Source organism: Bacillus rossius, chromosome 15, assembly GCF_032445375.1.
Source record: "Bacillus rossius redtenbacheri isolate Brsri chromosome 15, Brsri_v3, whole genome shotgun sequence".
Classification (NCBI taxonomy): Eukaryota; Metazoa; Arthropoda; class Insecta; order Phasmatodea; family Bacillidae; genus Bacillus; species Bacillus rossius.
Genome location: NC_086342.1, coordinates 34,837,628 through 34,862,852, shown reverse-complemented (window position 1 = coordinate 34,862,852; position 25,225 = coordinate 34,837,628). Strand labels below are relative to the sequence as shown.

Here is a 25,225-nt window from a genome sequence, read left to right as displayed (position 1 = left end):
TCTTGACTACGTTTCGCAGATATCCTGCCGTTTAGGGACAAAATCGTAAGGTAGGGGTAACCTACCATAACACATGTTATCACTTTTGTTATATCTTACTGCTTGCAAATAATGATAAGTAGATATCTGGTGATGGAATTTGTAACTAATAAAAGATGTAAAAGAACTATGTATCATCATAATAGATTTACACGGATGTCATCATCCTCAACCATCATGTCCATCATTCATCATCATCAAATTCCATCACCATCAACATCACCATCATCACCATCATCATCAATCATCATCAATCATCATCCATCATCATCAGTACACTCATCATCAATCATAATCAGCATTTATTCATCATCCATCAACAATCATCATGATATATCATCCATTAACATCATACATCATCATTATCCATCATCATCCATTGTCATTCATTGTCTCCATCATAATATTTCATCATCCATTAATCATCATCCATCATTATCATTATAATTCATAAGTTTAATTCATCCATCATAATCCATAATCTTTTCTTTTATTCATCTGCATACATCGCCATCCATTATCATTCATCATTATCCATCAACATCCAAAATAATTCATAATCATCAATTGTCATACATCATCATACATTATCATCCATATTCATATATCATCCATTGTCATCCATCTTCATCCATCATCATTCATCATCATCTATCTACAGCCATCATCATTTATTCACCTACATCATAATCCATCCATCATTCATCATCAACCATCCATTATCACCCATCATTAATCCTTCATCCATCATCATCCATCATCATTATCCATCATCCATTCATCATCACAATCCATCCATCATTCATCCATCATCAAAATCCATCATTTTCATCAACCTTCATCATACATTTTGGATCCATCATCCATAATCCACCATGCAACATCCATTGTCCATCTTATCATCCATTATCTATCATATTCATCATCAATATTCATACATCATACATCATCTATCAATATACATTCATCATCCAAATATCATGATTCATCATCATCCATCATTATATTCCATTCTCATCTATCATCATACATCAACATTCATTATCATCTATCATCTCTCCACCATCCATCCTCATCTACCATCATAATCCATCTTCCATCTGTCATCATCCATCATACAAAATCCATCATTATCCATCATCATTATAATCCATTCATCATTCATCATTCATCATAATTCAACCGTCCTACTTGATCATCACCATATACCATAACCATCATCCATCCAAAATTATCCATCATAGTCATCATCCATCCAAAAACATCCATCATATTCATCATCCATTCATCAGTATCAATTCATCTACATCCATCCATTATCAACTATCAACATCCATCATTATCATCCATCATCCATCTTATCATCCATTACACTATGCAACATGATTTTCTATGATCCTCCAATCTTAGGTGTTCCTAAAGTATTTTTTTGCACTGATTACAGATCTGCAATCCGTTTTTTTCCTATCACGTACAATTTTTTTGCAAATTGAGGAAAATCATTTTTTATTCAAACGTAAATTTTACACTGGAAATTTTCATTGTGAAGTGGAAATTTTATTTTGGTTAGATGAAATAGTTGGCAACACTTGTTGCACCCAGCTGGCTTTTGGAGGGAAATGGTGATTCATTGTTTACATGTAGTGTGAGGTTATATTTGAGGAATGAGTTCCCGTAAGTGTTTAAATAACCCAAACGTGTTCTGTTTTTGTGGTAATTATGTAACTGCTATGCAAAGACAAGACATTAGTTGTACGTGTGTCGAGGGACTGAGACTATGGGAAAATGGTGCAAAAAAATCAATGTCCTTTGCAATTCCAATAGGTTAGAGGGAGCCACAAAATCATATTAATGACTTATTTCTGTATGGTTAACGTTCAAAGTCATAACACAAAAACTAAGAAGGACATACAATATCCGAACATTCCTTTGGCCATACTACCAGTAATGCATTGTGAATCACTTCCTATCCCAGTTCCACCTCCCGTTCTCGAAAATGTGCTACAGGACAGCAGTTTGTAAAATGAATGTGATAATGCTGATGATTACAAGTCCGAAGAAAATTTGGCGCCAATATTATTCACTCAAAATGAACTTAACAATTTAACTCGTGACTTAAATCTGACAGGATGCTACTCAATTGCTTGAATCAAGATTGAAAGCAAAAACTCTCCTACTACCTGGAGTTTCATTTTCTTGGTATACATAGAAGAACTCAAGTGAAGGAATTAATAAATTTCTTTAAAGTAGAAGACTCTTATGTTTATTGTTGTGATATTGAGGGTTTATTGAATTTCTTTAACTTCACTTACAATCCAGATGAGTGGAGGTTATTTATAGACTCGTCAAAAAGTAGTCTCAAAAGTGTAATTTTACATAATGGAAATTTCTTTAGTTCATTGCTCATTGCACCTCAAGGAAAGACCTGAAAATCTCTATAAGTTCTGCTAAATTGAATCAACTATGAAAAACATTCTTGGACAATTTGCAGTGGTTTAAAATTTGTTGGTTTGCTACTTTGTCTACAATCTGGCTACACAAAAATGCCATGTTTTATTTGTGAATAGGACAGCAGAGCCAAAGACAAACACTGGAAGCAGACAGACTGGCCCAAAAGAAAAACCCTACAACCCAGTTCACAGACATATAAATGTACCACTTGTTCAACAAAGAAAGGTACTATTACCTCATCTTCACATTAAACTCGAATTAATGAAGCAGTTCACTAAAGCACTTCCAAAAGAAGGTGACTGCTTCCAGTATTTGGTAACAAAATTTCCGAAACTATCTTACACAAAACTGAAATAAGGGTTCTTTGTGGGACCACAGATCGTAAAATTAATGAGACAGTATTGTCGAAAATACAATAAATCATGTAAAAAAAAAAGACTGGGTTTCTTTTAAAGAAGTTGTGGCCAACTTTTTAGGTAACAAAAAACATCCAGAGTACAAAAAAAATGTTTAAATAAATGTTGTAAGATTTCATGAAACTAGGATGTAACATGAGTGTGAAACTTCACTTCTTACATTCCCATATTGATTTTTTACCTGCGAATCTTGGCGATTTTAGTGAGGAACAAAGAGAATGTTTTCACCAGGACATAAAGGACATGGAAAAACGATACCAGAGAAGGTGGGATGTAAAGATGATGGCGGACTACTTCTCCATGCTTAAAAGAGATGGCACTGCTGAAGGAAGACAATCGAGGAAGAGAAGTTTCAAACCCACGTCAGACCGATCTTGAAGTGAAATCAGCGAAGACGATGGAATTGATGGTGATGAAGAATTAAATTGTCAGATACTGTTGTGTTTTCATAACCTACAAATATTTTGCTGCACAGATGGTATTTATCGTTGTGACTAGTTTTATTAAAATTGTGAAGACTGCCCACACCAACTATCCTTACCTCCATGCTTGGGACAGCGTAGGAACTCTTCTAGTTGGGAAACCAGAAAGCATCCTTGTGATATGTCACCCACTGCATCGGTTGGCTGTCCCTGCAGCTATAGGGACAGGGAGAGGGGGAACGCTTGCCCCCGCCACTCGTTGCTGTGTTCCTTGACAGTGCACTCGGCAGTTGTTTAATTTCTTTCCATGCACCTCTTAAATCACTTTTAAACTGAAAATGTGCTGCATTTTATTTTTATTCTTCAGAATGAATCTATTTTAAGACAAAAATGCAAATTATTTTATCATAAAAATACAGCATGTCAGTATTTTACTATTTTGGGGGATAACTATTACATAAAAGAATTAATGAAAATAAAAGATAACCCTAAACTTTTGTTATGAAAACAAAATTTTACTAAAAATATAACCATACAATCTTGTCTAATTATTGAGACTGAACAAAAGCTTAAAAGGATATTTATATTTCAGACGTATAGGTGGTTTACCTAATAGTAGTTTTAGTTCACATAGTTGTAAGTTTATCTGTGGACTTTATCTTGCACATTTAGATTATTTACTTATAACGTTATTTCAGCGGTTCAAACATTAACTGAAAACATTGTGATCATTGTATGCCATGCTAATTGACAGTACTTCATCTTCTCTTTGCAGGCTGAGCAACGGGTGGATAATCAAGATTGGCCGCGGGTTGGATTACTTCAAACCACCGACTGGAAAGTTTTCGTTAGGTTTTTTTGACTACAACTTTAGGTATTGCCACGAGACAGTCGTTGATATTTTTCATTCCAAAGATGTGCGGCTGTTATAAAATTTGACCCATGCATGGTTTTAGGAAGTTTTGTTGCAACAACATGCACAGTGTTTGGAAGGTAATGTAAACAATTATTTTATTTCCATACCAAATGTAGTGTAAATAATGCACCAAAATTGTCTACAGTGGGACTGAGACTATAATTTTAATATATACATATATCACAATCGTTAAATGAAAATTTAAGGTAAATTGTACATAAAAGGACTTATTTTAAGTACACATGATGTTTAAGCTATTGATAATCAATAATTTTTTTTACTTTTTTGAAACCTATGTCAACAATTTACTACTTCTGAATCAATTTTTATTGAGCTTTAAAGCAATGTACCGGAATAAGCTGAAATTATTTTCTAACTGGCATTTCAGTTTCAAATGTTATGTTCCCATAGTAATTTGTACATAAAATAATTTCCAGGATTTTGGGGCCATTGTCAGCAGTAAGCTATAGTATTCTGTGCTTTGGCAGTGTCTGGATGTCACTTATCACAGGTGTTTCGAGCACACTACAGTCTCGCCAACTGTGGTGGCCCAAAACTTTGTGGGGCACTAATATTTTGGAGAGGGGTCTTACTGGGGGGTCTGGGGATATGTAATAGCTCCCAGATAAAAAAAGGGATTTTGTCAACCTTCTCTAGAAAATATAAAAAAAAAAAAAGCAAACGCGTGTAACTCAGTACACGTGATAGAAGTGAAACTTCTTTGGGAATTCAAACCTACACTCTTAAGTATATCATAATGGGTAAAACGGCAGAGATAGAAAGATGACTGTTTAAATAAACATGAATTAACAATAAATATTACCCACTGTTAAAATACACCATAAAGAAAAACCAGGGCCGCAACTAGAGTCTCTGGCACACGGGGCATGAATGGATTCATGCGCCCCCCCCCCCCCCCCTCTTTTTTTTCACTTACCACACCAATAAAACGGGGGGGGGGGGGGGGTGGCGTCCGGGGGCCCTCCCACGGAAAAATTGTGTTATTTAAGCATTTTCCATACGTAGATGTAACAGTTTCTGTGCTACTGTAACTTCCATGTATGAACCCACTACCAGTTGTAGTAGGAATTACAATGCAAGCCGGCGATTTCGGCGCCCCCACAGCTTTGCGCCCGGGGCGTATGCCCCGCTTGCGCCCCCCTAGTTGCGGCCCTGAGAAAAACGGTGCATGTTACTGTTTCTTCAAACAATTCTTCCATTTGGAACAAAGTATGAAATTTGTGAAGGAAATATGAAGTTCATGCAGGGACTGTCTCTGCAGTGCTCTCTACGCTGGTGGTTGAAGGAGGAATGCGAGCATACTGATAGCCAATATAAAAGTCAAGGCACTCACATCTGACTGTATAGGATACCTATATCTATTTTATGAAATAAGCACATGAGCACACTCTCTCTTTCTTATTCTTTTGTTCCTTTATCTCTCTGTTCTATTTTTTTATTTGGGCTGTATACAAACCATCGCACAAAGAAGAGAGTGAGAAAAAAGTCAGCTACAATATAGCATAGTGTTCTCTTGATATCTCTTTGGCCAAGCAACGAAAATGTTGCATTCAAATTCTGCCTTGAAATTTTAACTCTCATCGTGCCCAAAAACGTAAAAAAGAATTAACTTTTGAAAATAACATTTTTAAGACAAGAAATGTTGATACAGGTGTGTGTCTGCAATTAAAGGGCCGTGGGGGGCCCCCACTAGTCCCAAAACTTTACCCGCCCCTAGAGCCACTTCTAACCTTCAAGTGCATTCCATCAAGCTCTATTGAACAGAACCAAACATTTTGTTACCATTTTATTATTACGTGTGCTTTTTATTTTATATATATGTATGTATATATTTTTGTAAAAAAAAGTCTGTAATATGTCACACTTAGTAGAATTAAATGTGTGGTTTGATATGCAGTTAATTTTTCACATGTGTTATTAATTGTATGCAATAATCAAAGACATTTTGAATGTCAATACACTGACATCAAACATAATAGCAACCGACTCATAAAAATTTCAGGAGTCTTTCCACTTTCAAATAAACTATTAGGTACCTGACATTAATTTTGCACCCTCAAAGATTTTTGAAAATCACATGTTTTACTTTCAGTGATAAGTAAAATTAAGTTTTTTCGTAACCATTTTGCATTTTGGTCAAAATATGCCACTTGTGCTTCCAAAATTATAGAACCGAATAGGAATTCACAAAACAAATGACTAGCTTCTCAATTAGGCCTGAACAAGTTTGCCATCATCTTGGACTCAGAAACTTGCTAGTGTCTGTTAAGTGGAAATCTGAACTTTATTTCAAGCATTTTTCTTGTATTCTATTTCTAATTGAATAAATTTGATAACATTTTTATTCTTTAAAAAAAATTGTACTTTTTGTGGAGTAGGTGGAACATGAATTATTCCTTTTATTTCACAAAAAGTTAAGTTGGTTGTGCAAATATAAATGATTGGTGGATTATATACACAAAAAAAAAGGTGTATACTGCTGATATATATTAATTAAACAATTTATATTTACTCGTGACATGTTTATTAAAAACCAATACAAGCTAGTTATTTAAGCATATAGTCAACCACAACAGTGAAATGTTAATTTTTTTTTACCCAAAATGGAAATTTTTGCATATGGGTCACAGTACATTTCACTAAACAAAAAGTCTGCATAAAATCTGCGACCCATATGCGAGTAAATATGGTATTTGGGCACCGATACACTTGGAACATCCCTCTTATGTTCTTAAGCTAATAGGTACATATACGTAATGCCGCCAAATGCAGTACGCTGTCTGGACGACTTCGACGTGGGTATCCAGTAAAAATGTGCATGCTCTTTAGATTTCATGATGTTAAACATCCAGTGTATAAAAATAAAACAATAAAAATTTTTCCCGAGCTATCAACTGTTCTCAGCTGGACATTTGAGTTATGGGACAGCCTCTGTATAATAGAAAGTAAATTGCTGGCTTTCGCGGCAGCATGCATATGATCCCCTCCAACAATCTCGATGGCCGGCTATCACGTTGTACTTATGCGTCGCACTATAGTCTGTATCACACTTAGATTGCAGTACAAATTAATGGCGAACACTGTTTCCAGATTTATACCACCCAGGTTGTTAAAATTAAAAGTCTTATTTTATATGCCATAGTTAATACCATGTTTACTCGCAAATGAGTCGCCCCTTCGTATGGGTTGCACCCTTATTTGGGGCAAAATACCTAAATTTTTTCACGTTAAAGAGTCGCCCTCCAATATGAGTTGCACCATAAATCTGTTTCCAGTAGAATACAAGAGTGAAGTCTTTATGGGCCATGTCTCAGCTTATTGCTGCCTAAGAAACACCTATTATTTTTTTTACCCATCATCTTCCCCAAGAGAGAAAAGACTGCAGTTCAAAAATAACAAGCATTCTCTTTACAGCAGTTTTTTCGTGAATGAAATTTTGCAGTAGAAAGCGTTGATATCTCACACAAAAGCAATGTTTGGACACAGTTGCATCACATAAACCTGTTGAGATAGAAACGTGATGTCTGAGTATGGTGCCAGTTCACACACATACACACACGTACTTCTTTCCCTCTTTCTCTTCCACGCTATCTCTCTGGCTGGTTTATTTTTAATTCCTCTTCTTACTGAGCTTCACGGCCCGGCGGCAGACTGCCACGTCACTTACCAGCACCGGCTGAGTAGCCGCACAACAGGCGGCAGATGTAGCTTCATGATGCTTACACACACCGCTGAGATATTTTAATTTCAACCATTTACATTTACTATTGACATATTTATTAAAACCAAACACAAGCTAGTTATTTAAGCATATAGTCAACCACAACAGTGCAATGTTATATTTTTATACCCAAAATGGAAAATTCGCATATGGACGCTTAATTTTATTTTTTGAAGTTATGTATTTTTTTAGGTAGATTATGAAAAAATGATGAGAATGCACACGCACCATGGAACAACATTTTTTCAGGATGAAAAAAAGGCTACTTAAAAATTAAAAAATTATATATCTGCTTTTTAAATCTTATACTTTAGTGACTGATATTGAATACTGGTCTATGTCATTAACAATGTTTATTTATTGTAAATATTAGTGATAGAAATTGTGTTTGTAAACTTTTTCAAATGTATTATCAAGTGTATTTAGGACACAGCAGCTAATATTGGTCATTCGATTGTATTGCTACAAGAAAATTTGCTCCACTATCCAAATGCTGAACATCTTTATTTTTAACTTTCATTTTCTCCCCTCCCCTTTCCTCATTCTTCCTGTAAATAAACAATATTCTTTTTCTTTTCTTTTTACCAAACAAAAAAATCTGCATAAAATCCGCGACCTATACGCGGGTAAATACTGTATTTGGATACACTTGGAACATCCCTCATATGTTCAGTAAGCAAATGTTTATTTTTTGGTTTAAACCAGGTTTTTTTATTACATTAGTTAGTTTGGTTCTCAGCATTTTCAAATGAAAGCCACATAATAATCCGCTTTTTGCCACTCATTTTGAACCAGAAAAGTTATAACATAGAAGAACTGAAGTCCAGCAAATTTGCACATCTGAGTGGGACTTAACCACAGAAAGGGTAGTTCGTTAAATATCTTTTCGCAAAGTGAAAATAAAATTACGAAAATACCATTTTCATACACTAGAGACGTTCCTGTATTTACTGTGAAAATAGCATTAACAAATTCCTACTATTTTCTGGAAATCCCAGTTTTTAGCTCATATTTCAATATCTGTGCATTGCTGCTGCCTACCATTAATTGTTTACCCATGTTGGTTTGTTTGTTTATTTTGGAGAACTGTAGTCAACTGTATTGTTTTATAATAAAAGTAGTTAATATGATAACGTATTGCAGTTGTAAGGAAATATTAATGCTTATATTTTCTGTTTTTTTTGGTTGTTTGTCCATATATCATTCAAGAAAGTTTTTTTTATATTTTACATTTCATTTAAAATAGTGTTTTGAATCACATAGTAACTAACAATTCAAAGGTTACGTTAGTGACGTAAAAATTTTAAAATATTGTGGACAGTTGTTAATGTAGCTACATTAAAAATTCTGTAAATTCATGTGAACGGTTGGTTAGGTCAGGATAGACCCTCTTTTATCGCATAAACGTCGCACCCATATTTTAGGGCGTCAAAATTTGGATAAAAAAAAACTCGTAAACGCAGCATGATGTTTTTGGTCCCGCTATTAGATTCAGAATGCTTTGTGTATTTTTTCCGTATAAAACAACGTATTTAAAATATAAATCTAATATTTATTCGGACATTACCTTTTACTTATTTAATTGACGGAAATACGAAGCTGTCGGATGTGTAAATTTTCTTTTAAAGACTTTTTAAACTTTATAACCTTCATCAGTTTGTCTGCGTTGCCACGGTGTATCGCTTACAAAAATGTAGCCAGCGCTCATTGCAATCATTAATGTTTGGTTATGTTGCTTCCCGTATAGAGTACGCACACGTAGTCGAATATTGATATCTCCGCGAGTGCATGCAGCGCGCGTTCTCTGTCGAGTGCCGAGTTAACTACATCTGATGGCCCGCACTCTTTCGTGGTGTGTACTACGGTGATAGTTACGTGTTCGTTCTGCTTGAATTTTGATCACAGATTTTGTTTTTCTATTTAAAGTTGAAATGTTTTTGTTGCATGACTTATTAATTTAAATTGTTTGGTGTGCTCTTTTATACTTCACTTTTTAAATAAACATACTTTCCATGAATGAGTTTTGTTTTTGAGTAACTTTAACAAAAAAAAAAATTTTCCGCATAATCGTTGCACCCCTACTTTTTAAACTTGATTTTAGAATAAAATGTGCGACAATTATGCGAGAAAACATGGTACATCTTAAATTCGTAATCGTAATTCCTAAGCAACCGTAAGAAACATTTTATAGTTCTTTAATGTATTTATATTAACCCAACAAACCATCCACAATGTTTGAAAGTATTTTTAATGTAACTAGCCTTACCTTATTGACCATTCACAATATTTGAAGTTCTTCAGAACAAACACACACACTGACACTTTTAAACAATTCATGGTTACTGCAGTGGCAGTGCACAGATATTGAAATGCGAGCTAAAAAAATTGGATTTCTCAGAAACTAGTAGGAATTTGTTAACACTGTTTTCAGGTAAATACAGAAACGACTTTAGTGTTGAAAAATTGTATTTTTGTAAATTAATTTTATTTTGCGGAAAATCTGCAATGTAAGGTATTTACCGGTATTTCTCCACAGGAGGAAGAATCTCCATAGAATGGGTGATTCCCACAAACTAGGGATTTATAGTAGTCAGGGATTTCCCATAAAATAGGATTTTTTTAAATTTATTTCCTCTTTTTTACAATTTTGACTACAATTTACTAATTAATTTAATGTTAGAGGAGTACCTACTTAGCTGGGTATAATTTACAACATATTCAGATAATTAAAATAAGATCGTGATTAATATATAATTATTTGTTCCTGTATCAAAAGAAACATTAATGAGCAAAGTATTATTATTAGAGTGGAATTAGACCTTTCATAGAATTTACTAAGATATTCTATTTAAAAATATATTTTTTAAAAACATTAAAGAAACACTTGATTTAAGCCATGGTTTAAACCATTGTGGTTTAAATCAGCCAACCCTGATAACAAATATCGCTAACTCCTTAAAGGTAGTAAGCAAGCGGCTGTTTTGTTACGTGTTTTAGTACATACCTGAACACAAAAAATTAAAACAACTGCAAAAAGGATATATATTTTGTAAAAAATTAAAATATATTTGAGCAACATATAACAAGTATAAATATGTCAAAGGATATTCTTGGTACTATTTTACATATGACGTACTTGTACATAGGTATTTATTTTGTATGAAAAACTATCAAAATTATGGCACAAGGACTGACAAGTCCATCATACAGCATACATGTACTGTAAATTTTCTGTTGTCCTAATTTTACACACAAACACACACAACACATAGTGGCAATAATATGCTACATAATTTCAAGAGGATCGGATGTAATAGTCTTGAAATTTTAGATGAAGTTGGACAGTCATGGTTTTTGTAGATCGAGCACAATTTTCAATTCCAGAACTTACCATTCTTAATTCATGAAGCTTGCTATCATGTCCTTGATGATACAGTGTAAAATACAATTTGCACCAGTGATAGCACTGCACTGTGAACTTGCGCTTCAAACGTAACTTTCTTGTCGCGACGAGTACAGCAGGAAGGAGTCGAGGAGTCTCGGTTCTACGAGTTCCGTGGCGTTCAGGTCTTCGATCACCTGAGGGTCACAGCTCGCCGTGATCTTGCGCAAGGCGGCCTGCATGGACAAAGAACAGGTCGTGCGGTTTGAAACTGTGGCGTACATCCTGGGCTGAGTACCAGTACCACATTTGTAAACTCGGTGGAAAGAGGTGTATGCTCTGATCATTATAAGGTGAGATAAATCAGACAAAAAGATATTCTAATAAAATTACTAATTGTTGTTGTCGTGTCGCACTAGTTAACTCGGTGAGACACGAGTGGAAGAAAGCGTACATCAGCCGCTGCGTGTCCTAATTTAAAATGGGGTTCTTGGAATCCACTGTTCCCTACAGCAAGTGTGACATGTAGTTGCTTTCAAAGTTTAATTTTAAAGTTAATTTTCTTTATTTACAGGGGGATTATGAGTTTTTTTGGAAACCTTGTTTAGTTTGGAAGTTAAAGATAATAGTTTAGTATTAATGTTTACTAACAGTTCAAGTTCACAGTTCTGATAGGTAGGTAAGATGATCTTACTGGTGTTTATGATTTATTTTTTTAGTTGATTTTAATTTATGTGGATTAGACTCAATGAAAGGGTTCTGAAAACCTTAATTATTCCAATCTAAGAAATTTTAATGTATTTTAACTAAAGGACACCAGAATTTAAATTTTTTATAGTAATGTTTAATTCTGTTAATTCGGTGAGACACGAGTGGAAGAAAGCGTACATCAGCCACTGAGTGTCTTCATTTAAAATGGGGTTCTTGGTGTCCACTGTTCCCTACAGCAAGTGTCCCACTGGTTAACTCGGCGAGACACGCACGAGTGGAAGAAAACAGAAGAGCCGCTGGGGTGATGTGCAGACTCCGGGACGGCGGGCCTGGAGAGGGAAGCGGGAAGCTGGAACTCACCAGACAAGCGACCAGGACGCCGTCGCTGTGGTTCCTCTCGCGCTCCTCCTTGCACAGCCGGACGAGCCGCTCCACCCCCTGCAGGGCTACCACCTGCGCGGCCACCTCGGGGTCACCACACAGCCTGTGCACACACCAAGGCTCTGCTCATGCTCCTGCACACAGCTCCTCAAACACATCCCAGCGTTAACCAGGACTATGTGCTGAGTTGCGATAAAACCAAAACAACACAGAGAAGCATGGCAACACACCATAACACGGAAATTCAAGTTAATGCTTCACAAAGCACCAAAATGCAATTCAAATCATAAATCATCTTTTAATTATTAAATTCAATAAAAATAATTTATTAAGGGTGACCTTTTTATCACAATAATTATTGGAAATAGTTTACTTTTTTTTAAATCTTGAAACTGTTTTTAAATTGCGACCTTTGAACATTTTTCAAATACAAAAATACATACTTAACATATTTATTTATTTGTCCTGAAAAGTTAGACATGCTTATTACAAATAATTATATGTATTGGAAAAGTGCATCATATATATGTCAAAATTACACTGCTTTGGAGGAATTAGTATCATGGAACATTTAACTATCATACTTGTTCAGTAATATGCTACCATTTTTAATAAACAGATTTCGTAACAATTATAAACAATAACGCCAAAATCTCCTGTTTTAAAAATGAAATTTGTTTGAAAATAAAACCATAAAATCTTGTCTCTGCAGATTATCATTACTGTATCTGGTGGTTGAGTGGTGAAATCACTCGCCACCTGCCAACGCAATCCGGATTTGATTTTCCAGCAGGGTAAAGCCTGGGGTTTACTCAAGTAGAAAATGTGATGAACCAATGGAGTTTCTTGTCCAGGTGCGCCTGTTTTTACCCACCAAAATCATTTCACTGTTTCATCCTCGGTCCAGCTCAGCTGACCTCAATAATGTTGATGAGGCATCAACTCTAATTAAGTCATTCACTCATGTTTATAAAACTAAACCGTAATAATTTTTTTTTAACAAGGTTCTCAAAAGTAATAGAAATGATTCAGCTAAACGTCTCTTGCCCGTCAGTCATAGACAATGGAAGGTGAGCGCTGGGGGAAGCGAGAGCCCCCACCTGGAGAGGGCGATGGCGGACTTGTGCTGCACGCGCTCGGCGGCCAGAATCTCGGGGGCGCGCTGTAGCGGGGAGGGGCGTATCTGCAGGAAGCAGAGCAGCGCGACGACGGCGCGGCGCCCGGCCAGCTGCACGCGCGCCTCGGGCACGGCGGCCATGCTGGCCAGCAGCGTGGCGGCCTGCTCCTGCAGGAACACGGAGGCGTGCGGGCCGCGGGCGCGCACGGCGTCCAGCAGCCGGCCGGCCGTGCCGCAGTCCAGCAGCGCCCACACCGCCTGGGGCTCCATGAAGGTCAGGTTGGCGAGCGCTGCCGCCGCCAGCAGCAGGGTCTCGCACGAGTCCGTGTCGCTCACCAGACCTGCTGGCACCAGGGTACACGCTGCCATGCACGGGATCTGCTACAATTATTTGAAATAACATTAATTTGAGTTATTCATTCGCTCGCTTTGTTTACTTTTCCCCCAGACCTTCCACACCTTGAAGACTCACCTCCAAAGAGGCTACCATTGGTGGCTTCACCTTTAAACCTGCCGTATAAGGGTTATGCCATCCGATAACATCCCTATTGATATCTTTGCCCCCAAATATGCATAAAACCCTACCTAGGGAAATCTTGTCTCCATTGGCACGACATGCTAACACGATAAGACAATATTTTTTTTAATAACTCGTTACATATTTTACATGTGCCACAAGCATAAAATCACACGCCATTTATTTTGCAAACACTTTCCAACATAAGCTCGAATAATTCAACCGTGCTTTTATACGTTTTTACAGTCTTACATGTATTAACATGCTCTAGTCTTCATCAGCCAAGATGAAATAACTGATTAATTCACATGGGTGAGAGCAGAAGTTCTATTTTATTTATTTACACTAGACCATGTATCGTGGTTTCCGAAAAGGGTTCGAAGTTAGGTCTGGAAGTTTGTTGTGCCAATAAAATAAAGTAATAAACATGAACCGCAAGCTGTGGCCAGTATTTTAATAGTTCAAGATGAGAGTGTTTGACGGTGGGAGACGAGGCAGCACTCACGGGTGAGGGAGCGCACCAGGGACGGCAGGTGCTGCGACAGCCCCTGCACGGACTGGTTGTCCTCCACCCAGGGCGCGGTTATCTGCGCTAGCACGGCCGCCGCCTCGGAGAGCTCCGCCTCGGGCCGCGTGTCCTCCGACAGCAGCTCCGCCAGGATCTCCACCCCGCCGCACTGCCGGCAACCCCGGTGTGAAGCAGCGAGAACATCTTCCGACAAGCGATCGCAACTGGCCGATTTTTACACAGTCTGGGTTTTACAAAATTGAGAAAATTTACCCTAACTGTATTGAATACTACTTTTTAAAAATCCTGAATTTTAACCCAATACAGTAGTGTCTACAGCATTACGTGGCAAAGTTACTTACTTCTCCTTTTTTTTGTCCAACTTCAATGTATCATATTTTTTATATATTATATCAACATAAGTCAGAACCTGAATTGTAATATTGTAATTGTCATACTACCATGGTGCAGTAAACCCTAGACAAGAGAAAATCTGTGGCCAAGATGGCGGACGTTTTGTGTTTATTTATTAACCGACATGCCGATAAGCCAAAAATTCTAATATACTTAAAAATTGATAAAATTATACGGGTGCATATGTAACAGACATTCCATAAAGCACAAATTTATTGTAAATACTGGTTTTCCTAATAGAGGTGTGTATCAAGTTTTACGAATTATATTCTGTAACCTGAATGTAGTTTAATGTTATGATGTTACACATTTTTGACATGTTTTTACTTAGATAATTATTGTATAATTTTTTCATAGTTTTATTTTCAAATAGTTATTATCCAGTTAGCTGAAAATCATAAATAAAGTTGTGATTATAATTTTTTTTTTTTAAATATATAACACTGTTGTAATAAAAAAAAACTAAACAATAGTTCTAATACTAAGCTAATACTAATTTTGACTTGAACAAAGAAAATTTGATACTTATCTGTTATCTTCCCACCTACCAAATCAATTATACATCAATATTGATTCAATGATTATATTATGATAATAATTATGAATCTATACTGTACATGTACAGGTTAATTTTACAAATACCAAAATTTTATTACATGTTATTACTGACTCGTAAAATGCTTTAATGTAATTTAAAACTATAACTTATGGGTCTTTTCCTTGTAGCTGTAATCTCTACTGGCGTTATTTTTTTTTTAATACAGGGTTTCATCAGTTATGACATAGAGGCCAGTTCCTCAAATTTTAATTTCTTCCTGTTGCATTCGCCACATGCAAACCTCACACGTATAAATAGTCAACAAAAGCCTCAATGCACATATAAGTATTGTTTGTTACAAGAACTATTTTTCATTTGTTTGGAAACAAACCATTAGCCTATGTTGTTTACTTTTGGTTTGAACACAACTGAATGAAACGCGCATTCACAGTAGACTTCATTCAGTTAAATTTCAGTTGCATGGTGCGCGAACATTTCATTGTATGCTAATATTTTTCCCTTGAAGAGGCTAAAAAGATCATTTAATTTTTATGCTGAATTATGTAGAATTATTAAAGGATGTTGACTATTGTTGGAGTGCTCGCAGACGGACGCCAGGTGGATGCGCAGGCAGGCGTACCTGTTCGAGCTGGCGGATGCTCTCGGACACGCAGCACACGGTCGCCAGAGCGCGGAGCGCGGCCGCCCGCACAGAGCTGGAGTGCGACTCGAGGGCCACGGCCACCAGCGCCCGCGCGCCGTGGCAGCGCGCCACCAGGCGGCTCAGGTGCGCCCCGGCCGCGCCCAGGTCCGCCAGGCTGGCCAGCGCCGCGCGCAGCGCCGTCTCGCTGGCCGGCTCCTCCAGCACGGCCACCAGCATCTGCGGCGACCAGACAGTCGTGTCTGCGTTTGTCTTCTCACCGTGCGCACGGGACCACACAGATCCCACTTTTAACCATAACTTAATATGGTGGAGGAATTAAGATAATGGTGTAATGCAATTCACTTGATTGATATCAAGTATCTCTACCAGATGTTTCATGCCTAAAATTTATGCCAAAAAAATGTCTTTTAAGCATTTTTAATATGTGCTTTAAAAATACAGTTCAATAACTAATAATAGAAATACTAATCCGCCCTCAGCGTTTATTCAATGCTATTCATAAACAGAGCCCACACTGTGTATGTGGGTGTGCCTAAGTAGGTGGGGCCCTTATTTTCTTAGAAATTTAGACGATGATTCAACATTGGACTGACAAATATGGCTGCATGCTCACTAGAAAAAAAAATTAATTTAGAACATACCGTGTTTTATCGCATAATCGTCGCACCGGTATTTTAGGACATCAAAATTAGGATTAAAAAACCTGTCACGTAAACGTTGCATGATGTTTTTGGTCCCACCATTCGATTCGGAGCGCTTTGAGCAGGAATTTTTTCCCGTATAAAACTATGTAATTTAAAGTATAAATCTAATATTTATTTGGACATTACCACTTACTTATTTAATTAACGGAAACACAAAGTTGTCTGATGTGTAAATTTTCATTTAAAGAAGTTATTAAACGTTACAACCTTTATCTGTTCATCTGCGTTGCCGCGGTGTACCGCTTATAAAAATGTAGCCAGCGCCAGTTGGCATCATTCATGTTTGGTCATGTTGCTTCCCGTGTCGACTATCGACATTGCTATATTTCTGATTGCATGCAACGCACTCTCTGTCGAGTGCCGAGCTAACTACATTTGATGGCTCGCACTGTTTCGTGGTAAGTGTGCACTATGACGATAGTTATGTGTTAGTTTAGGCCCGCATTCGGGTCACAGATATTTTTTTTTGTATTTAAAGTTGAAGAAAGTTGAAGGATTTTTTAGCATGACTTATTAATTTAAATTGTTCGGCGTGCTTTTGTTTACTCTACTTTTTAAATAAACGTACTTTCCATGAATGGGTTATGTTTTTATGAATAACTTTACCTAACAATTTTTTTTTTTCACATAAAAATCGCACCCCTACTTTTCAAACATGATTTTAGTATAAAATGTGCGAAGACTATGTTATAAAACACGGTATATTTTATACACAATCAAGTAAGTTCCAACAAGTATACCAGTTATTTCACTTTCATCAGTTAATAAAATAATATAAAGTTTTATTCATTAAATGTGAAATGTAATTTGCTGGAAGACAGGAAACATTGTACTGAAATGAAAACCGACAGTAATTATAAACTCTGAGCAAACTAAATTAAATGCAAACAGCACAGAATTGTGACCGGCAGCCAAAATCCACAGTTGGAATCCACCCCAAAATAAATCAAATTCAAGGCAAGGGACTTGATTAATGTCTGGTTACAGAATGTGCTAATCCACACACAATGCCAGATTCAATACATCTGTATTACATAAAAAATTATGGTATGAGAATTTTTGATTTCAGTTTTGCTTTTTGACAATGAAATCTTGATAGCTTAAAAAAAAAAATTGTCAACTATAAATATGGTTGTAATTATGTATTTATTGATTTTATAACAGATGATTTACACAACAGGTAAATGAGTTAACATGTATAAATTATGATACAAAAGCAGTGGAGTGTAGAAACCTTGAGTTGTATTTGCCACAGGTGACACAGTACTTTTTATGCTCTATTTGCTAGATTTTCAATGTGGTAGGTTGTGGAATATTTCAGACCAGTGCATATATAATGTCACAACACAGGTTTCACATTTAATAACTTAAAATTTGTGAATGTCTGTATTAAATTGGATAGGGATTTAAGTCGTGCGGCTATGCACAGAGGCTTAAGGCGAAGGCCCCTCCAAGATCATAGTGGGCACTGAACCTTTTGGATGTTATCTCAGTGTTTATGACCAAGTCATTATGAGGTGTTACAGTTCAGTCTCACACCCCATGTTGATTCTTCTTTCCTCATTACTTTTATTTAAGAGCTATTTGTAAAATTTCAACTCAAGACTTCCCTTGCATCTGTTGTTCCGCCACAAATAATTTCGACAGATATTTACTTAGTGCAACATCATGGGTGGAAAAAAAGGCGAGCAAGTGATGATTAGTTACAAAGACTTGCGCATCTTTTTATAAGCATGGTATTACATTAAGTGAGTATCTTGTTTTAAAATATTTGTGGCAGTACAACAAATGCAAGAATGGTATCCAGTTAAAATGTTATAAATAAACCTTTAATAAAACAAATAAATCCACTAGGCATGTGCGACCGTCGCCGGAGCACCGAGGGCAGCGAGAGTCTGTGTGACTCACGGAGATCTGGTGCTGCAGGGCGTCGTCCACGAGGGCGGTGAAGCGGCGGCCCAGCAGCGCCACGTCCCGGGCCAGCGCCTCGCGGTCCAGCGGCCCGCGCGCCGCGGCGTGGGCGCGCAGGCGCTCGCAGGCGTCTGGCAGCTCGCGCTCCTCGTCGGGCCGCGCGTGGTGCTGCAGGAACTGGCTCACGTTGCCCGCCAGGCTCTGCACCAGCGGGCCCACGTGCTCCGCCTGGCCGCTCTCCAGCTGCCTGCGCCGGCCACACCCTCTCTTGGCCCCCGCTTGCGTTGTCGGCGAGGCAGAAGACTGTCTTATTTTTTATTTGACGTGATAACGTCTTATAAACCGATGAACGCCGGCTGCACGCACGAAAAATTGTCAACGTTCCGCCTGAGCCTAGCGTGCAAGAACCGGCCAAACCACCGTGCGAGAAAATCTTCTATAATATCAAACAGGTTAAGGCGGGCTTTTTAACTAATTGTTGGTGATTATATTTAAACAAAATTATTTAGATTAAATTTGCAATAACTGTAAATAATATTTGAAAATTAAAAACTATGCAATTTTTCATCAATGTTTTCTTATGACGTTATCACGTCAAATTATTGTCCGTAAACAGACTTTACAGACAACCCCCTTTTTTTTCCATTTGTTTTTAGTTTAAAGAAAAGGGTGCATGTAAGTACGTACTTGCGTTGAAAGTTATACTTACTTGGCGCTGTAAAAAACGAAATTAAATTTTGGGTGCAAATAATTAATAGAAATAAAATAGCAAAATTACTGGAGATATTATAAATAAGTTTGGTAAAGTAGAATATTTCCAGCCAATGCACGTGTTTAAATAGACTTTTTGTCTTCGAATAGTCCGCTCTATCAAGAAAAGTTAGAAAATTATAACTTTTATTGTTTTGAAAAATAGAAGATTTTTATAAAAAGATATTCCCAGCATCTATTGGTGTTAAAACATATGAATTTTTGGTTCCGAAAGAAGTTCACATAAACACAATTTCTAGCCATACAATGCAAATTTTACAAAGTAATATTTTCTTCTTAGAATCGTTCCCTGTATCTATAAACATTGAAAAATGTTATTTTTTTTTTATGGTTTGCCAGAAATATAACTTTTTCATAATTATTATTTCTTGTAAAAACTAAGCATTTAAAGCTTTCACCAAGAGATAGTTTGTCTTAGAATAGTATAATCTATCTACAAACATTTTAAAAATATTCAAATTTTATGGATTCTAAAATATTAAACTTTTTCATCAAAGTGATTTTCTGGAAGAAGAAAAAAAAAACACTTTTCACTTTAAAAAAATTTGTTTTCAAACAGTCCGATATATACACAGTAAATGTTTAAAAAATAAATGGTTATTACATAAATAATGGAATTTAAGATGGTAGGTTCTCCGTAAAGCTTGAACTCACACAACATTGCATTCACAAGACATTATTCGCAAGTGTGAAATGTCCTGATGTTGCTATGAGCAGGGATGGGAGAGAGAGAGTGGGGGGAGGGATAGCAAAATTTCTGGGCCCCGGTTGATTTTCCAGTTTTTTTAATGGTTTGTGTTTTCCCTGATAGGACATACGTAAATCACAAGTCTATTGTTAATAGAATTCACAGGAAAACTTGCAAGTAATGTGATACATACAGTTCTTGTTTACAGTTTTTTAGTCTTAAGAATTTTTAATTGTAGTCAGGGCTGAAAAGTTGTATGGTAAATTATAGGGAGGAGACCCTTAGTTTACTCAAAGGCCCTGGCTACCAGCCAAGAGTCAAAAATGTGATGCTATTCTTTAAGACCTGAGGCTGTCTTATGGCCTATGTTAAAGTACTTAAAACACTTTTGCACATGTTTTATGTACCTTTGTGTGTTTCATGGTAGCCAACAAAGATTAAATTTTTTTGTATTTGCTGTCATTAAAATTAGGTCTGTTCCAATACCAATTCCTGATACCCTGGTACCATCACCGATACCTTACACTACAATCAACATTTATAATTACTGATCACACTATAAGAATAAATAATTGAAACACAGTTTTTATAAACATATACAAAATGCCATTAGGTTTTTTCTCTACATTTAAATTCAAATCAATTTTATGGAGAGAAAAAAATGCATCACTTATTTATTAGTTGAACATCTTTATTTCTATTTACTTGTGAGTAAACAGTGCCTAAGTTTTTAACTGTAATGATTAGAGACCTGCAAAATTTGCTGTTTCGATGGCTTTAGGATGGACTGCACATATCCCTGTACACTCGGGCAAATAACGCAAGTTCATTGGCTGCCGACTTGTAAGTCGTCTCAGCTGGTTTGTCTGTGATTCGATCCTTCTTTGGTTGAGGATTTATTACTGGTTGAGATTCGTCCAGATGAACAGTAAGCCAATAGCAAAATTATCTAAGAGGTATATGTGTTTGAATTCTAGCCTATCACTGAATGAATCCAATAATTTTGCAGGTCTCTAGTAATGATATGTCTTTTAAAAAGTGGTTATAGTTCAATAAAGATGAAAATAATTTTAAAATTGTATTGAATTAACATAGCAGTGTTTTTAAAAAGGTTGAAAGCTTGGAGGGGTGGGGAACCAGGGCAAGCACCTGCAGAGCTTGGAGAACTCGGCGGAGATGAGCCGGGTGTGCTCCTGCACGAGGTGCACGGCCCCCGTGCTGGCCGCGGCCATGGCGGCCACCTGCTGGTTCAGGTCGGCGGCCAGCGACTTGCTCTGCAGCGTGGCCGCGCACTCCGGCTCGTACATGCCTCGCAGCTCGCCCAGCCACTGCCGCACGCAGCCGTCCTCGCCCCCGGCGCCCCGGCCGCCGCTGCAACACCCCGCCCGCCGGCACTCTCATCACTGCTGCCTCTGCACGAGTGCCGTCGTGTCAGCACGCCGGTGGGGACCACTTTTGAAAACCACCGAGTTTAACACTTTTCAAGAGGACGGTTTGATAAGTAATTCGGTCCGCACATTAACAGATCATCTGTACACAGTCATAAAGTTTCCACCTAATGAAAAAAAAATAATCTGTGGTCTCTAGTCATTCCGGCAGTATATCATTGCTAAACAGTTGTTTATACTGAAGTGTTTCGAGTGACCGTTAATAATGGATTCACTACTTCCTCTGCACCTGGCCTTGTTGCAGACTACTTTTGAAAACCACAGATTTTAACACTTTTCAAGAGGATGGTTAGATAAATAATTTGGTCCGCATATTAACAGATTATCTGTATACAGTCATAAAGTTTCCCCCTAATGAAAAAAATAATCTGTGGTCTCTAGTCATGCTGGCGGTATTTCATTGCTAAACAGTTGTTTACACAGAAATGTTTCGAGTGACCGTGAAAAATGGATAAAACTGGTAATCATGACGTGAATCAAATTCTTTTTTCTAGAAAGGAAAATCATGAAGCAAATAAATGAGAGAATATTTACCTAGATTTGGTAGGTCATGTCCTATATATGAATCTGACTTGGTGTAAAAATTTTAAGCGGTAGAGCAAGCATCGAAGATGCACAATATCCTAGAGCTTCGAAATCAGCTGTGATGCCCAAAAACATCGATAAAGTCCATGATTTGGTTTTTAGCCGAAAGGCAGTAAAAGTACACGAGTTAACAGAGACCACTGGTATCTCAACTGAGCGGGTTAACTTCATTATGCATAAGGAACTTTACGTGAAAAAACTTAGTGCAAGATCTGTGCCACATATACTCACTCCAGAGCTAAGTAACTTTGCATGCAAACATCCGGTAACAATTTGCAAGTGTTTGAGAAGAATCCCATGGAGTTCTTGCACTGTTTTTTGACAATGGACGAATCATGTCCACTATATGCCGGAAAAATAAAACAGCATTCAAGACAATGGATTGCACTGGCAGGACTAAAATTTCCGTTAAATGAAATGGTCATACTGGCAGTAAAAGAGTACTAAGCAAGCCTAGAAGAAACTCATTTTCGTGAAGGAATTGCAAAACTGGCGAAACTTTGGGGCAAAGCATTGAACTTCAAGGGGACTATGTCAACAAATATAATTTGTAAGAAAATAATATTGCTTTCCTTAATATCTAACCAACCCCATACGTGACACAAACTATACATGAACTTGTGATTGTTTTGAATGTTACGTCACAACATTCGGCTGCCAAAGTTTTAATGTTCACTGAAGGACCTATAAAAAAACGTTTACACTTTAAATCGAACAGTGTGTGCAAACAAATGTGTGAAAGACAATGAGAACACCGACCTAGCCGACCAAAATAAAACTATTATAAAATCTAAAAACTCTGACCTGTTGGCTCATTGTCGTGGGTGATGAGCCAAGCTAAAGAACATCTGAAGACTTGGTGTTCTGACACAGTCGTGTTCTGACAGTCAGACTTAGTAAATATTCAAATGACTACTGCGGCAATGAGTTTAAAGCCTATTCAAATTAAATTATTTTGCAGCCCATTTAAATGGACTTGAGCAGACAGTAAGGAAGATTTAGAGGGAATAAATTTACATAAATTGGTATATTTTTCTTGAAACTATAAATTTAAATTAATGGTAAAAATATTTTACTGAGGCTAATAGTTATGTGTATATTCACGTGCCTCAAATTTGACCTTCACTATCACCGTTGACATATCGGGAGTTCTTACATATGTTTATTTAATTTTAGTATGTCATGTTTTCAGTTGAGAAATGCAATGACGACTTGAACCTGGTAATAATGGTACACAAGGTGCAAAAATTTTACAACTCTTACGATGATAATGGTGCGACTGCGGTACAACTCTAGACACCAAGCTCAATCTACGACCTTCCGGCTCTGGTCTTTGCATTACAGGTGAGACTAACTTGGAGAAAGTTAATGAAGAAGTTTTATGGAAATAATACATACCGTATGAAACACAAGCAAATTGAATCTACTTAAACTGAATAAAGATTAAAGAAAATGATCACAAGTCAAAAGAGGAAACCTAAATGGAGACATTGAAACATTAAACATTGATGATGATGCAATTATAAATGCTGGAAACCTTGGTACAACACAAATATGAGAAAACTTGTTTATAGTTTTTACCATTACATAAATAGTGTATTAAGTTGAGATTCTTTGTTAAAATGTTGATTAAAAAGATATACTGTTCGTAAAATTTATGCACTAAATGGTGATTTCAAGGTTGTATTACACAAATAAATTAAATGGCATCTTAGAGGTTAATTACCATTCCCAACCTATTGTGCGAGTCGAACAAATGAAAAACTTTGTACCAGCCTCATAAACAGATTTTTTTTTTCCTAACCTAAATTAAAACTACGTGTATTTGGGAGGGGTCTGGGTTAGGGAGAGAGACTATGTGCGTCTCAGGCCGAAGCCTATACGCTCTTATCATGCAGGGGTTAGCCATGCGGGAGAGGGTGCATGCATCGTGTGCTAGGAGGGGATTGGCCAGTCATGGCAGCGATTGGCGCCATGACTAACTCCCCTCACTGACTATTCTAGACTAAAACTAGATATTTTGGGCCCAGGTAAAACCTGCAGTGATTTTTTTTTTTAATTATTAAGTAATTTGCAAGGTTGTTACCACACTTTCGATACAAGACATTGTTTGATGCTAGCAAAATGCACTCAACAGTTAATTAAAATTTAGCTCATCCATTTAGGCATCATAGGAGATAAAACTGTGCACACAACAAAAGGAATTTTAATAAGTAAATGAGTCGCAGGTATTAAAGTCCATTTATATATTTTTTAATTTTTTTTATTTAGAATAAAATGTCTACCTTGATGTGTAATAACTGCATTTCACTAGCACTACACACTCAGTCCATACCAAAAATATTCTTTTATAATTTATACAAAACAAAATTGAAAACAGTGGACATAACTTATTGAAAAGTCTATGTTTCGGGTCAAAGGTCAGATTTTAAGAGATTGTTACTAATTCGAAAACCTTTCCAGCACATGATAACGATACCCAGACACATTCTAGTGATTCTTACTGCAACTGAGTTTAGAAAGTTTACACAGCTTAGTTTAACTTTAACCATGCTAGAATAACATTTATAAATGTTTAGGTACATAGTTAACAGCAGCTCTTAGAAATTTACCATACAAGAATAACATTCAAATTTTTTTTCCTACTAACCATTTATTTTTTCACAGTTGGATTCCAACTGTAGTTTGTATGAAATAAATTCTTAATTGCGGAAACTTTGAAAGTTTTCTAAATCTATTTCATGACCTCGTGCTCCTCTGGGGTCTATTCCATACTACTCCGAGTGCCTCTCCAATGTATTAGTTCCCAGCAATAGCTAATGACCCAGGGCCTCCCGCTGTCAGGCTGACAAACTCTTTGAAGACAGTAAACACACATGTTGCAGCAGTTGAATCGCCTG

General features: G+C 36.9%; 2 protein-coding genes across 7 annotated transcripts in view; one reads left to right on the top strand and one right to left on the bottom strand.

Annotated features, from left to right (window-relative positions):
- Positions 1-6,166, top strand: part of LOC134539191 (MIT domain-containing protein 1-like) — a 46,613-nt gene extending 40,447 nt beyond the window's left edge. For all 5 annotated transcript variants that reach the window (XM_063380961.1, XM_063380962.1, XM_063380960.1 and 2 more), the window contains exon 5: positions 4,104-6,166. In XM_063380961.1, coding sequence (XP_063237031.1) covers positions 4,104-4,260 — 157 coding nt within the window. In that variant the 3' untranslated portion in view covers positions 4,261-6,166. The remainder of the gene's footprint in view (positions 1-4,103) is intronic.
- Positions 6,167-8,553: 2,387 nt separating this feature from the next.
- LOC134539190 (protein inscuteable homolog) overlaps positions 8,554-25,225 on the bottom strand; it is a 31,801-nt gene continuing 15,129 nt past the window's right edge. The window contains exons 3-9 of one of the 2 annotated variants that reach the window (XM_063380957.1): positions 21,442-21,663; positions 18,831-19,080; positions 16,195-16,434; positions 14,600-14,771; positions 13,561-13,918; positions 12,440-12,563; positions 8,554-11,604 (exon numbers count right to left, since the gene is read on the bottom strand). In XM_063380957.1, the coding sequence (XP_063237027.1) occupies positions 11,473-11,604; positions 12,440-12,563; positions 13,561-13,918; positions 14,600-14,771; positions 16,195-16,434; positions 18,831-19,080; positions 21,442-21,663 (1,498 nt within the window). In that variant the 3' untranslated portion in view covers positions 8,554-11,472. Of the gene's footprint in view, positions 12,564-13,560; positions 13,919-14,599; positions 14,772-16,194; positions 16,435-18,830; positions 19,081-21,441; positions 21,664-25,225 lie in introns of both variants that reach the window. The other variant, XM_063380956.1, reaches the window with a different exon arrangement.